The following is a 15,657-nucleotide window of genomic DNA, read 5'->3' on the forward strand; positions in this document are numbered from 1 at the left end:
ACTAGATTGACTAAGTAAATTCACATACTTAGATGGAAGGGCAAATAAGTTGAAATCAAGTCGCAAATGAAAATCGATTCCCCCAAGACATTATGTGTCAGAATTTAATCTGATAGATTGAAAGGGAGAGAATTACTGCCATATCAGAAGATTAATATTGTTGTCACTCGATACTTATCGATACATGTTATGCTGATATAGATCCTCCAAATAATTGTCCATTCATTTACTATTCATCAAAATTGGAAATATTTTCACGGAATTAGTGTTTATTTCGCTCAAGTCTTTTTAAGAAGAATCACTTAAGGATGGTGCTTTCATTTTGATGTATGCATAACTGCAATGAGGAACTTCGTTATTTTCAAATGTTCACTATGGGTAAATAGCTTCACTGCTTTGTGGATGCCTTGGGAAAAGTAAAGTCTAAGGGAGTAAACCCTGACAAAAGTCTGGTTTGGAGTACTGATAAGCGGACGGTGAAGCACTTCAACACCTTTCTGGCAACTCTTACAGTTGTGCTGACTCTGACCGAATTGGTTTGCCTTTCTGTCAGACTTTGTAATGTTGCGAGGACGATCCTGATAACTGGGTAAACCCGACGGTCTCCTTATCACTCACCCTGGCCTTAATCTAGAGATAAATCCAGCTTCAACTGTACAGCCACAGCAGACACTAGTGCACCAGACTAGATGCAGAATGTCATTGTCTCACAAGACAGAAGGTTGCCATTATCATTTATTATTATTAATTCATTGTATTTATTTTGTATGTAACGATTTCAAATTAACCGAGTTTCAAACACAATAATATTACTTATAAACAACTATCTATTGCCCTTTTACTGCTATTAAATACTTTAAAATAATTCTGAAATGAGAAATTATAAATTTTTTTATAATTTGTTCCAAAATCCCTGTATGAGTGTTTGTTTGTTTGTTTGTTTGTGTGTGTGTGAGAGAGAGAGAGAGAGAGGGAGGGAGAGAGAGAGAGAGAGAGAGAGAGAGAGAGAGAGACTTGATGTTAAATCTCTTTAATTTCGTTTTTATCTCCACAGGTCAATTTTCATTTCATCACACACAAATATGAGAACTGACCCCCCCCCTCTCCCCATCTAAAAGCCCTTTTTAATTTTGGTACTTTTTATCACTAAATATTATTTTCATGTTCAGTTAAAAGAGAAAAATGAAAGAAAAGAAACGGTTCCTTTTGAAATAGGTTTGATAGTTGATATTAATGCCTAGGTAATCGTTGTCCCACCCTCCTTACCTCATGTGAGCCTGCTTTGAGTGGGAGGTGGGAAAAATATTTAGATTAGTCCCATCCCAAAGGAATCCTTAGAATAACTTATGTTAGAAGAGAAATATTACGTTTCACATCATCTTTATCCTTTTCTTTTCAGGAGATGAGATTCTGAATTCTAATTTTTTGTGATTGGTAATGGGGAAAAAAGGATAAGATGGGAGTAACATGAACGTTACTAGTTAATTACTGGATTTATATATTTGCAAGAGACAGTTTCTATTAAAACACACACACACACACACATATATCTTTACAAATGTACATGCAAAATAGTGCACTTGAGGTAGATGTTGATTTGCTCTTATGCACATTTTACGAGTACATGTACTTTTAAAAGTAGTTAGGAAAGTATTCAAGGATATACACCCCCCCCTCAATTTTGAGAACTTTTCAAAAATTCCACCTAAAAAATAGTGAGTGGAAATAGGAGACAAAATTCCTGCTGGAGGAAGTAACGTCTACTTCAGATGCAAGCCCTCAGTTGGGATATATTTTAATATCCTAAATACAATCTGCTGTTGATATTACATCTTTTCTTCCATTCTTTTAGTATTGGTCAGAACTTAATTTGATATTTTGGTTGAAGATAATTCAGTCAGATCTTGATTTCTAGGTTGTACAAACAAGTTGAGTTGCAGGTTGAGGTAGTACACTATTGCTGAAATGGGGGAAGGTGTGTGTGTGTGTGTGTGTGTGTGTGTGTGTGTGTGTGTGTGTGTGTGTGTGTGTGTGTGTTTCTTAACTCGTGGCTGGTGAATTCTGTCATTCAACATTTTGGGCTACCGGTATCTGCAAAACCCAAACAATAGAAAAACTCACTGAATAAACGTTAGAACGTTAATAACACAGTATTGTCAATTCATTTAGATGACAGACTTTTTGCGCTAGCTTGCTAAGTACATTATGATGACATAGACCTAAATAGAACGTCTATTTTATAAATACTATTATGGCATGTTCTTCAGAATTATCTGATCTATTTCCTGCTTCCTTTGTTCCAGCTTATTTGACTCATTGGTTTAGTGGTCACCATCAATTCGTTATTTTCATACCTTATTGTAATACAGCCTTTTATTCCAGTAGCTTCTTTCAAAGAACTACAGGTGTGTGGAATGCTCTTCCAGTTCATTGTTTTCCTCGTACCTACAGTCTTATTCGTCTTTTCAAGACTAAGGTCAATAAGCATATCCTGTTTTTGTGATAATGACCTTTCGTTTTTGTTAGCTTCTTACATCAAGTGGCTTTATGCCTTGTATTCAGTTATTTCCATAAAAACAAGTGGAGCATGCATGGTCTGCTGTGAGTGCACAGTGAACGAGGCATAAAAAAATGACTAAGTTCAGCACCCCTCCCCCCATTTAGCCCCAAAAGTCCCCAGGGTACATCAAATTCTGGTGAAAATGAACAAATGGTGCAGTTTAAGGCCTTAACATATGTAGATTTGAGTGCTGCACCATGCAAAAAAAAAAAAGAGAAATGATTAGTCCATCATTTGCCCCCACCCCATTTAACCCCAAAAGTTCCCAAGGCCTTAACATATTAAAATTTGAGTTTAGCACCATGCAAAACTGCTAAATAGACATACACAGAAAATTTTAGACAAATATGGTAAAATAGTCCCCAAAATGGAATGTTTTTATTAGCCCTAAAAGAGCCCCTGGGGCACACTAGAAATCAGTTACAACTTTTCAGAAAGTTCTATAAAAATCCAAGGCATCAGTTTTTTTTTTAATAAACACAAAAGTGTCAATTTTAGACATTTTAACCTAAAAGGCTCCTCTAGGGGTGCCACTGGATATTTCCCGGAAAATCCGTTCACTTACTTTTTTTACTCATATCATGTTTAATGTTTGCGCAAAATTTAAAAAATTTCCAAGGTGTAGTTATTGAGAAAAGTGTGGACAGACGAACGGACAAGAGTGAATTTACAGGTCCACCATCCTTTAGTTGGGGAGACCAAAATACAAATACATTAGCATTGTATTAATGCTAGCATGTGTTGAACGGCTTTAAGAAATTGACTAAACAAAATAAAATAATCTTTTAGGTCAGGTCTGTAATTATTCCTCTTTCATTCTTATCACATGTTTCGTTTGGTCTTCTTCTGCCAACTTATCCTATTATCTCAACTTTTCTACATCTAACTCAAACGCTCTCATCCATTCTTTCAATGTGACCAAACCAATGAAGTCTCCTATTTTGCACACATCTTAGCAAATCTCTCTACAGAGGCTTCCTTTCTAAGGCAATTGCTCTTGACATATCAAAGGCCTTTGATAGAGTATGGCATAAAGGTTTACTTCACAAGATCTCCAGTTACGGTATAGCTGGAAATGTCTTCTCAATTATTAAATCATTTCTCTCTGATAGGTTCATAAGAGTAGTGGTTGATGGGCAGAAATCAGAAGCTCTCAGTATTAATGCTGGAGTCCCTCAGGGATCCATCCTGGCCCAACTCTCTTCCTGATCTACATTAATGACCTTCCAAATCACATCCTTACATCATTCGTAGACAATATACTGATGACACTACTATCTATGGTAGCACATCTAAGACTGTAAACGACCAAGTTCTCTCTGATTCTCTCTCCTCTGATTTTGAGCATGTGGTACAATGGGGTAAGGAGTGGCTGGTTACTTTTAATGCATCTAAAACCAAGCTTTTATCTTTACATCATCAACGCTCTGATCCCCATCTGGCATCAATTGAAATGAATGGCTCTTGTCTTGGGGAGGTCTCATGTTTTGACAAGCTTCTGGGTTTTACTTTTACTCCTGATCTTAAGTGAAACACATACATTAAATCCGTTGCCAAGGCTGCTGGAAAAATGGTGGGATCCTTCTATCGATCCAGTAGATATCTCACTGCTGATGCAATTCTCTATCTATAGAAGAGCCAGGTACGTCCAAGGATGAAGTACTGTTGCCACATCTGGGCAGGAGCTGCTAGAAAGGACTTATCCTGCCTTGATAGAGTTCAAAATAGACTTCGTAGCCTCGTACGGGATGTCCTTTTCTCTTCACAGCAACCTCTTTCTCACAGAAGAAATGTTGCGAGTTTGTCTCTGCTTTATCGTTATTTTCATGGCAAGTGCTCGGCTGAGCTCCAATCTATGGTCCCCCCTCGCCAAACTTTCACAAGAAACATCCGTCTAGCAGAAATCACTATCAATAATTTTCTCCACTCTTTATCTGTACCTAAACCTAAATGTAGATTCCATGAGCAAAGCTTCTTTCTTAGAACTACACGCCTATGGAATTGTGTTCCGTTTTTCTGCTTTCCAGCTGATGACAATATGGTTGTCTTTAAGTCTAACGTAAACAAGTTTTTGATGAGCCGTTCCATATAAGTTAACAAATTCACCAAATGTCCATTACTAATGATTATTATATTGTCCAATTTCTACTGCACACTCTTTAACCCTTATCCTCGAGTGGCCTCAAGGCCTTGATAAGTGGTGATGCCCATATAAAAAAAAAATCTCTTATACTGTCCAATTTTAATCTTCCTCCGTGTTCATCAGATTTAAACCCACATTTAAATCTGCAGTACACATTTATCCCATGATTCTTATATAATTTATCCCCTGCAACACACATCTTTAACCCTGGCTCAATCACCTAAAAAGTTAATCCTCGTTAGTTGCCTTGTATTTTAATAACACAAAATAAGTATATGAACAGATTTCGAAACGCTGACATTTACAAGTAAATTATTACAAACGATATGTAAAGTACAAATGGAAATGAAAAAAGAAAAATATATTTATTGTAAATCTATTGATATTTTTTCTTTCTTAATTTGATCAATCTAAAATGTGAAAGAAAATCTATTAAATAACTTGAGAGTTTAAGAACAAAAAATAATCATCAAATTTTGAGATAAAGAAATGGAACACTTGAAAAAAGGTTGATATTCTTAAAATATCATGACATTCTGTCATCACATAAGATCCTGTGATCAAGGAGGCGGATTGGAAGTAAGTAAAATTTATTTTACAATAATTTTGAAAAAAAAAAAAAAATGCTTTAAGTTTTCTTTTTTTACAACCCTGATATATTCCCACATTGTTACAGCCTTATAATAAACTCAACAGCATCATATTCGGTTTAACATCTGTTTCATATGTTGGACAGCTTTAAGAAATTAACTTTCTTGTCTTTTTCCTGTCAACTGAACCTGCTACCTTAACTGTTCTACATCTACTAATCCAAGAACTCTCATCAATTCCTTCTACCTTGCCATACCATCAAAGTCTCTCATTCTGCACACATTTCTCTATATTGCCCAGGTTTAATTTTCCTCTGAAGTCTAAGCCTGTTTTTAAGACTCACAGTAAATCCATCGGACCATTATCACATCATATTTCTCTTCATACACTGTAATGACACACCATAATCACACTAACACTGGTTTTTGTTCTACATCCATTTTTTTTTTCAACCTGGTTATACCAGCAAAATTTTCCATTCTGCACATATCTCCCTATACTGTTCAGGATCGTCAGAACTAAGCTTCCCTGTATTGTAACATTGTCCGGGAACAAACGCATGTTGTAGCCTCAGTCACAAAGGAAACCAAGAACAGAAAAGAACTTCAGCTCGTTTTTATCTTTGTAACAACAACATTTTCTCAATGTTATGGCCGTGATATCACCCACATAATCATCTTTTCTCCCGTTATTCATACCTCTCACATGATCTTGAACGTTATCTTGTTTCATGCTCATTTTTATAGTCTTTTCTTTACCGGTGATGTCATTTCATATGCATTTACATATAGACGTCTGCGTTATGTTACAGTAAGACTCACATTGCACATCCATCATATTATTATCTTTTCTCTCCATGCAACGCATGTCCTAGAAACAGTCTACGTGGATCTACCAGCATCTCGACAGGACTGTAAAGCCTTTACAATCTCATTGAGATCCATTAACATCAAAACACTAGATGATCCATGTAGACTATTTCTAATCTTTATATAATTGTATTCATAAAAGCCCTACTTTATACTGAGCAAGTATTAAAAATAATATTGGTTTTGAGTTTTTGTTATCACTATATTCGAAATTCATATGTATGTATATATTAATTCATTCAATTTTGATAAACAAAATTACCATAAATCGCTACAATAAATTTACTGTTTCAGTTTTAAAAGACATCGTCAGGTGACAAGAGACCTTTGGTCTTATTCGAGGCCGGTCATTTAATCAAAATGGAAGAAAAAATTTAAAAAAATGGAAACAAAATGAAAAAATAGAAAAAATATAGAACGAAGAGAAAAGAGGAAGGAAGGAAAAATTATTGGGGACATATTCTTAAAGTGATTAATCATGCATTTTTATTTATTCATTTATTTATTTAAGAGTAGAGACGCTAGTTTAATTGTAATGAAAGTGTCCTTCATTACCTAAATGTCACCTGACAATGTCTTAAGTCTGAAACAGTAAATTTATTGTAGCGACTTATAATAATTTTGTTTGAATAAAATAATATCTTATTCTATTTACTTATGCACTAACAACAACTTCATTGAAATTCAATGGATACTTATGGATAGTTTTAATCTAGAATATATATAACTACTTCATTTACTCACATAAAATTAATATACGAAAGTATAGATTTACGCATAAACTTTAAGTATTTACTTCAAAAGTGCTCAATACGTAGGTAGAGCTAGTTAGTAATTTATAAAATATATATGGCGATTAAGCTACATTGAATATTCAGCGTTTCATCCACTCTAGGATTCCTCAGGCTTATGCGCGAATTCTGTGGTTGCACAAGCCTGAGGAATCCTAGAGTGGATGAAATGCTGAATATTCAGTGTAGCTTAATCGCCATATATATTTTATAAATTACTAATTACTATATATATATATATATATCTATCTATATTTTTATAAAGTAATAGGGTTCGTGTGTTTCTGTCTGTGTGTACAGCTCTCCATCATCAACGAAATATAAAGGAGGTAAGAGGGTAGATCTTTCCTGGTAGAGAAACATTAGAACCCATTTTAGGATGTTTCTGTTATAGGAGACATAAGAATCTTTGCCTAATTTCTTTATATACTATTCTACAAACCACCCCCATATCGAATGACTTATGCTCATTTGCATATCACATTATATTAAATCTCTTTAACTAATTACCTCGACCTTATTACATATTGGAAATATTCTAATCATTTCAACTGTACTATTTACAAAATCTATTTAACATTTAATCTATCTATCTATATATCACATTATATTAAATCTCTTTAACTAATTACCTCGACCTATATATCTATAAAAACAGAGATGTGTGTGCCACAGACGATTTCTGATTGGTTAATCCAATAATCACATCTCCTAAAAAACAATCATTTCTACGCTCTTACCTTTACAATAAAATATTATGGCTTTATTTATTGTCCATCTTGGAAGGGTTTAATTTTTTAATAACTTGTTATTTACAAATTAAAAAAATACGAAACTATTATACGAAACTAAACTACACGAAACGCGCACACACGCACACACACACGTTCACTACCGTCACGTTGTTATGGCAACCAAACCCGCTGACTTACATAAACAGTAAACACACACAGTAAATGTGATTTTCTTCATTTTCTCATTTCACTCGTGGTCTTAAATTCATTTCGGGTTTGTATTACTGTACACATAGATTCGAATAAGTTGCCACAAAACAAATATATAACAAATAAATGTTATCAAAGGCAAGATAAATTACTTTTCTACCTAACTGGATATATTTTTCGTGTTTTTATTCAATTTAACATGTTTATTCAGCTCGAAAAGCATACAGTGTTTACCGATGTATTGGAAAATTAAAGATGGCGGCCGATTCTCTCTTTAACACGGTAAGTTTGGAAAAAGGTGTAATAAATAAAAAACCGGTTAAGATACTGTTAAAAACTCGCTCAATATATGTTACCGTGACATAGGTTGACATATATTCGGCGGGTTTTTAATAGTATTTTGTATAGTTTTTTATTTATAACACCTTTTCCCAAACTTACGGTGTTAAAGAATGTGTGAGACGCCATCTTGAATTTTCCAACACATCGGTAAACACTATTCTTTTCGAGCTGAATAAACATGTTAAATTGAATAAAAACACGAAAAATATATCCAGTTTTTATCGGTTTTTTACCTTCTCTGCAGAAGTACAAAAAAAAAAAAAAAAAAACGGAAGGTACTTTTACAGAATGTTAAACTAACCCTAACCGATGTTTTATGTTTAGTTTAGGAAAAGTCAGAAGAAACAAAAGTCATTATTGCATGAAATATACATATTTAGTTGAAGTATTGTTTATGGTAATTCTTTCGAAGAAATTTAGCAAGAATACCTGTAAACCAGGAAATCGGTAAAATGTCATCATGGATGAATACTTGTCTATTATAATTTCTACCCTTGACAAAAACTTAGCCATAACAAAAGAGATTTATTGTTCAGATTGTTTTTGAGATTGATTTCTAAAAAGATATTTTATAAATAAAATCGACTTTAAAATTAAAGACTTAAATTACAATAATTGAATTTAAACATTCTTATTTCAATATTTGGCACATAACACCTGCAAAAATGATCACAATGTCAGGATTTCATTTTATTTCAGAATCGATGGCAAATTGTGTAGATTGATATCTCATTATATTAAATACTAATATTTAACATTAGTTTATCATTTAAGCCGATAAAAAGCCCTTTTTTTTTTCGAGTCATAAAAGGATTTGGAGTTTCCTAATCAACCTTTCGGGTGCAGTTGCACGCTCTCAAAATAACGAAAGTGTTGGCTTTAAAAAAATTGGTTCATTAAAACTAAACAGGTTTAGTTTTAATAAAAAAAAAAAATTAAAAAAAAATCGCTTTGGTAATTAGATATGTCGTATGGTTATCCCTAATCGCTGAATAAAACCGCTAACGAGTTGAATGATTACGACATAAAATTAAACTCGGGTTCCTGAAACGGAAACTTCGTTTGTTTTTGTTTTTTTCTTATCAATATATTTACATTGTTATTTTGTTTTCATTTTCAATCATTCGAACAGTTTTCTTTTTCAAGTAATCCAAGTTACAAAATTCCCACTGTTTACTATGCTAAAATCACAATGACTAATGTATACCTATTAACCCTTATCCTTGAGTGGCCTCTGGGCCTTGATAAGTGGTGACACCCATGTAAAAAAAAAAAAAATCACTCGAACAGTTTTCTTTTTATAATGTACAGTTTTAAAAGTTTAAAAACTATATAGTTTTTACTTCAGGAAAATTAATGGGTCAGTTTTTACGATGTGCCCTGTTAAAATACTGTTAAAAACTCGCTCAATATATGTTACCGTGACATAGGTTGACATATATTCGGCGGGTTTTTAATAGTATTTTGTGTAGTTTTTTATTTATAACACCTTTTCCCAAACTTACGGTGTTAAAGAGGGTGTGAGACGCCATCTTGAATTTTCCAACACATCGGTAAACACTGTATGTTTTTCGAGCTGAATAAATATATTACATTGAATAAAAACACAAAAAATATATCCAGTTAGGTAGAAAAGTAACTTATCTTGCCTTTGATAACATTTATTTATATATTTGTTTTTGACTATTTTTTCGAATCTATGTGTACAGTAATACAAACCCACGATATGAATACTCACGTTGTTATATATATATATATATATATATATATATATATATATATAAATGAGATTATAGCAGTTAAAAAACATTTTTAAACACACACACATATTTTTCAAAGTGATCAGAAATCGTATAAAAGTAAAAAGGGTAAATTTTTACTTACTTTCCAACTTAATCACCTTTAACGTGACTTTTACAGTTTTTTTTTAAATGGAATTCATTTACCGATACAAAAGAAATGATAAGTAAATAAATCCATAAATAAATATTATAACTGGTTTATTTTAATACTTGCCAGGATGCGGAGGAAAATGAATGAAGGGGAAGGGGAATAAAATAAAAACATTTTGGAAACAGAGTAAGTTTGAAAGAATTGCTTTGCACAGAAAGAAATTAATGAAAAAATAAAATTAAATTTCTTTTCTTTCTTGATTTTTTTTTAGTTTTTTATGAAAAAGGAAGTCAAAATTAAGACTATAAAAAACAATTTTTATTAAGAGCGAACCTCAGTCGTCAGGTCTGTAAAAAAAGACGTGGAATAATAAATGTTTTCTAATACAAATTGTTTTTACTTATGTGTTCATTTGTCTCTTTGAAGTTCGTTTGTTTAATATATCGGTTTGCAATATAATTTTGTCATTCTGTCAGACTCAAATTTTAAATCTATATATCTATGAAAGTGTGTGTGTGTGTGTGTGTGTGTGTGTGTGTGTACATTTCCCTACGAAATAACTCTGTCAATTTTTAGTCTACAGACTCGAAATTTGATATACAGGGTACTGAGATTTGGAAAAATCTATGTGATCGGTTTTTAGCCAGAAATTAAGGGGTCAAAGTTCAACGATTTAAGCTTTGAGAACTCTACCAAACTTCTCCGACAATTTTGGGTCTACACACTTGAAATTTTAGATATAGCTTCTGTGGACATGGATCTAACTTAATAACTTGATTTGAGCCCAAAACAATAAATTTTCAGGGGTCATAATAGGGGTCAAAGTTTAAAAAATTACCCCCTTTTTTTTTGCTCAGCATACACCTCCAAACACCCGGGCAACGCTGGGCACCCATGCTAGTATATATATATATATATATATATATATATATATATATGCATAAAAGCTTTTTTGTCAGTTCATTCGAAAGTTTTAAAATATTTTGTCGAAATTTATCAAAAACATTTTTTGCACCACTAAAATAGTTTGGAATTGTAATAATTCCTTAACTGATGAAAGGAAAGATGAAGAAACAGAAGAATCCAAAAAATACGAAGTAAAGTTTAGGGAGACTGACCTCCAGAGATTTGGGAAAGAAACTGTTGTCTCGCAATCGCCTGCTCCGGTCTGCATATGCCACACTGAAAGAAGAAAAAAAAAAACATCATGTGTGAACAACCTAAAGAACCTTATGTAAATGTAATATTTACCATGAAGAATACAAATACAGAGTTGTTGGAATGATATCCTTGTTGTATTAAGATTATTTCGGTGTTGTCTTTTGGTGCTGAACCACTTCATTTCATTAAAGAAACTTTTTTTTTTTTAAATTTCAGTTTTCTTTTACTTATGTTCAACTCAAATTAGGCTACTATGATAAGGGCCAGATTTATAGGGTTTGTTTACATTCAATTCACATTTGTGCATTTTGGTACAGTTGAGGAAAAACAGATCGGAAAGGGATGCCATTGAATAAACAAACAAATATTCAAACAGACAGGATTATTTTATTATTTTTTATTTTCATTTATATTTGTACATGTTATTCTTATCTTCTTTGGGGCCCATGGTGCAGTGGATAGAGGTCTCTACAGTTCTAGGTGAGCATTGTCTGAAGATAGTGGTTTTTCAATCCTACCCAAAGCAGACCAAAGGATTAGTTGGCCAAAACGTAATGATACAACTACAACTATGGAAGGCAGTAATTACTGGGGATAATTTACAAGACTCAGCAGGCCAACAGAACAGTGTTCCACAGACAGACAATTCTAAGAAAGAAGCTTTGTTCATGGAATCTGCACTTAGATTTAGGAACAGAGAGGGGGTGAAATTGTATATAGGGGTTGTAGCTAGTTGAGTGTTTTTTTGGCAAGGGTGGATCATAGATTAGAGTTCAGTTGAGCACTTGCCATAAAAATAACGATAGACCAGAGACAGGCTTGCAATGTCTCTTCTGTGGAAAAGAGGTTACAGGAAAGAGAAAAGGGCATCATCTACTATCTACCAAAGCTGAATAGGGTGCACCAAGCAGCTCCTGTCCAAATATGGCAACAGAATTCAATTTTAAGACATACATGGCTCTTATATAGATAGGCAGTGAGATACTTACTAGAAGAGCTTCCTCAGAACAAGAACCAGTCATTACAATTGTGGTGTGATGGAGGTCTGAGCAATTATGATGAAAGGAGAGAAGCGTGGTTTTCAATGAATTAAAATTAACTAGCCACCTTTTTCCCCATTGCACCATGTTCTCAAAATCAGAAGAGAGAGAATTAAAAAGATGTTGGTCATTGCTGGACTTTGAAGTGTTGCCATTTTGTTTTTAATTTTATGTTCAAGCAATTTTTATTTTAAAAAAAAGTCCACAAAATAATGCAATATGAGAAATATTCGAATCATCTCTATTGCCACGCTCGTCCTGTCTGTTTGCCTCCTAATCTCTACCTCATATTTTTTTCCTCTCCCACTCTCTCTAATATATATAAGTGGCCTGGCAAGCCCATAGGAGATACAATCAAACAAAAAACCCTAAGCAAAATTCATCCCAAAGCAGCAAAACTGAAGCAAACCTATCAGGATACTATATATACAAATCTAGGCAAATTTGGCATATTTATTTGTTTGAAAATATAGTGTTTTTTTTTTATCAATTCTAATAAAATTTTAACCATAGAATAGTATTATAATCTTCAAAAAGCCTGCAAATTTTCATGTAGATTTGTCTCATAGAATCAAAGATATGATCATTTCAATATTCATTTTAGCAACTATATATATATATATATAATCAACATTTATGTATTTAAATTTTATGATTTGAAAAGGTTAATCTTCAAATACAGAATTTGTTATTGTTTGAAAACAAAGAGTACAATTGAATAAATCTATTTCCTTAACCCATGAATTTTCGATGCTTATTCATCCTTAGAGGAAAAATATTAGCAAATATTTTTATTGCTTTGCACCTTATTTGCTAAAAGCAATAAATATAGAAAATTAAAGTTTTTAAAACATTTTAGATGCATAGAATAAGAGGATGGGATATTGAGGCAGAACAGGGATATTATACTTTAAATCCAAAATGAAAGTTAAATCTTGAAATAGAAATTCCTGGTAGTAAAGAGATAAAGAGATCCAAGGTATTAGATAGCAATTACATGCAAACATATTACCTTTGTTTCACTGCTGGTTATATAAGATATCCGGCAAAGATATTATTCATATAAGATTCAAAAATGAAATCCAAATGGTAAATCCAAGTGGTGATATATGATTTGAATAAGAATATATCCGGAGGCAAAATAAAAGAATGGTTTATCAAAGCATAATAGCCATTAAAAAATTAGATGCAGCTTCGGTGAGCATATTTATAAAACCGCATAAGTGAAAATATTTATACTTACTACGCCTAAAAAAATCTCAAATTTAATTTCTATTCTACATTCTGAATTAATTTCAATGATAAGAGACATTAAGGTGTAGGGGTGGAAGATAGTTTGGAGAGAGGAAGAAAGAAAGGAATATTGTGAGAGTTGGTACATGTCAAAAGCCTAGACAAGCAGATTCAAACTTCTTAGCTGTATGCTATCATAAAAAACTTTGACACTTCAAAAGCATGTGGACCTGATCTCATCCCAGCTGTGCTATTAAAAAAATGCTCTGCCAAAGTAGCTCCAGTTATCTCCAAACTTTACAACAAATGCCTTAACGTATCTTGCTTTCCGGACTGCTGGAAAACTGCTTCTGTGGTACCAGTTTTCAAGTATTCTGGCAAAAGAAACTGACCAATTAAATTATCGCCTCATTAGCCTCTTCCAACTTTTCGCCAAAATATTTGAGTCCATAATTAATCAAGCTCTAGTCTATCACCCTATCACCTTACAGATACAAAACTTCTGACCGACCAACAATATGGACTTAGGCAAGCCTGTTCCACACCAGATATCCTAATTGTAATCTCTGAACGTATATACCATTTACTGGACAAAGCAGGGGAAGGTAGAGCGGTAGCTCTAGATATATCTAAGGCTTTTGACAGGATATGGCATGAAGGTCTTCTCAGGAATATTAGATCATACGGTATCACTGGATGAATACTTAACATAATTAAATCCTTCTTAGATAAGAGAAAAATTCAGGTTGTCCTCGACGGTAATACATCTAAACAATGATATAAATGTGGGAGTGCCTCAGGGGTCTATCCTTAGACCTTTATTATTCCTAATATTCATAAATGACCTCACTGACAAAATGCCCTCTGAGATGGGTATATATGCTGATGAGACCACGCTCTATAAGATACATGACAAGAAAACAAATGAATACATATCTAAGGAAATGGTAGAAAGACTAGAGGACGACCTTCAATCTGTAGTGGATTGGGGACAAAAATGGATGGTCACATTCAATGCTGCCAAGACTAAACTTGTTTCCTTCAATAATTACAAGAAACCTTCTCTACCACCAATAGCAATGTCAAAAGATTCATTATCTGAAAGTACTTCTTTTAAACTCCTTGCTCTAACGTTCACAGAAAACATGAGTTGGAACAAATACACTGAGAGCATTGCCAGGACTGCTGCAAGGAAGGTAGGCTCTCTCTACCATGCTAGAAAGCTACTAACGCCTGAAAGTATCCTGTACCTCTATAAGGCTACCATTCACCCATGTATGGAGCATTGTCGTTATATTTGGGCTGGTGCATCTGCTACTAATCTCTCGCTCCTAGATAAGGTCCAAAATAGAGTCTCCAAATTGATAGGCCCTGAACTTTCATCTAAGCTTCAGCGTCTATCCCACTGACGAAATGTTGCATCTCTCTGCTTGTTCTACAAGTATTTTAATGGTGAATGCTCTGACGAACTGCAAGCACTTGTGCCCCCACGACGTAAATACCCTCGACAAACCCGACAAGCAGCTAAATCCCACCCCTACACAGTAAAGATCTCTAGATGTAAAAGATCTTTCTACTTCAGTAGTTTCTTCCCCAGAACCGCTAGACTTTGGAATTTCCTTCCGGGTCCCTGCTTCCCCAACTGTACTGACATGCAGAAGTGTAATGTGAACAGACATTTTGCTGCTCAAATCCCTACATAGTATCCTAGTAGCTTATGCCCCTGATGGTAGCCCCTTACACCAAAGTGGCAATGTGCCTTGTTTGGGGTGAAAAAGTAATAAAATATATATATATATATATATATATATATATATATATATATAGGTCAAGGTTTTAGTCGTATGCATAGCAAGATCAGTATAGAAATATGAGAAAGAAGACAAGGAAAAGAAAAAGAAAGGAAAGTGATGCTATGGAAGGGGGATTAAATATCTAATAGGGGGAGGTGGAGGGGTTGTCTATATATTTATATAATATATTGCTTTTTTCAGTGATTATATATATATATATATATATATATATATATATATATATACACTAGCATTTCAGGCCGGCGTTGCCCGGGTGTTTGGAGGTGTATGTTGAGC

At 33.5% G+C, this 15,657-nt stretch overlaps 1 protein-coding gene across 1 annotated transcript in view; it reads right to left on the reverse strand.

Annotated features, from left to right (window-relative positions):
- LOC145279692 (transmembrane 9 superfamily member 1-like) overlaps nucleotides 1-15,657 on the reverse strand; it is a 918,708-nt gene that overhangs the window by 82,849 nt on the left and 820,202 nt on the right. Inside the window, exon 7 of the mRNA XM_080130972.1 lies at nucleotides 11,252-11,315. Within this exon, the coding sequence (XP_079987098.1) occupies nucleotides 11,252-11,315 (64 nt within the window). The remainder of the gene's footprint in view (nucleotides 1-11,251; nucleotides 11,316-15,657) is intronic.

Source organism: Euprymna scolopes, chromosome 7 (genome assembly GCF_053919585.1).
Source record: "Euprymna scolopes isolate OS-2025 chromosome 7, ASM5391958v1, whole genome shotgun sequence".
NCBI lineage: Eukaryota > Metazoa > Mollusca > Cephalopoda > Sepiida > Sepiolidae > Euprymna > Euprymna scolopes.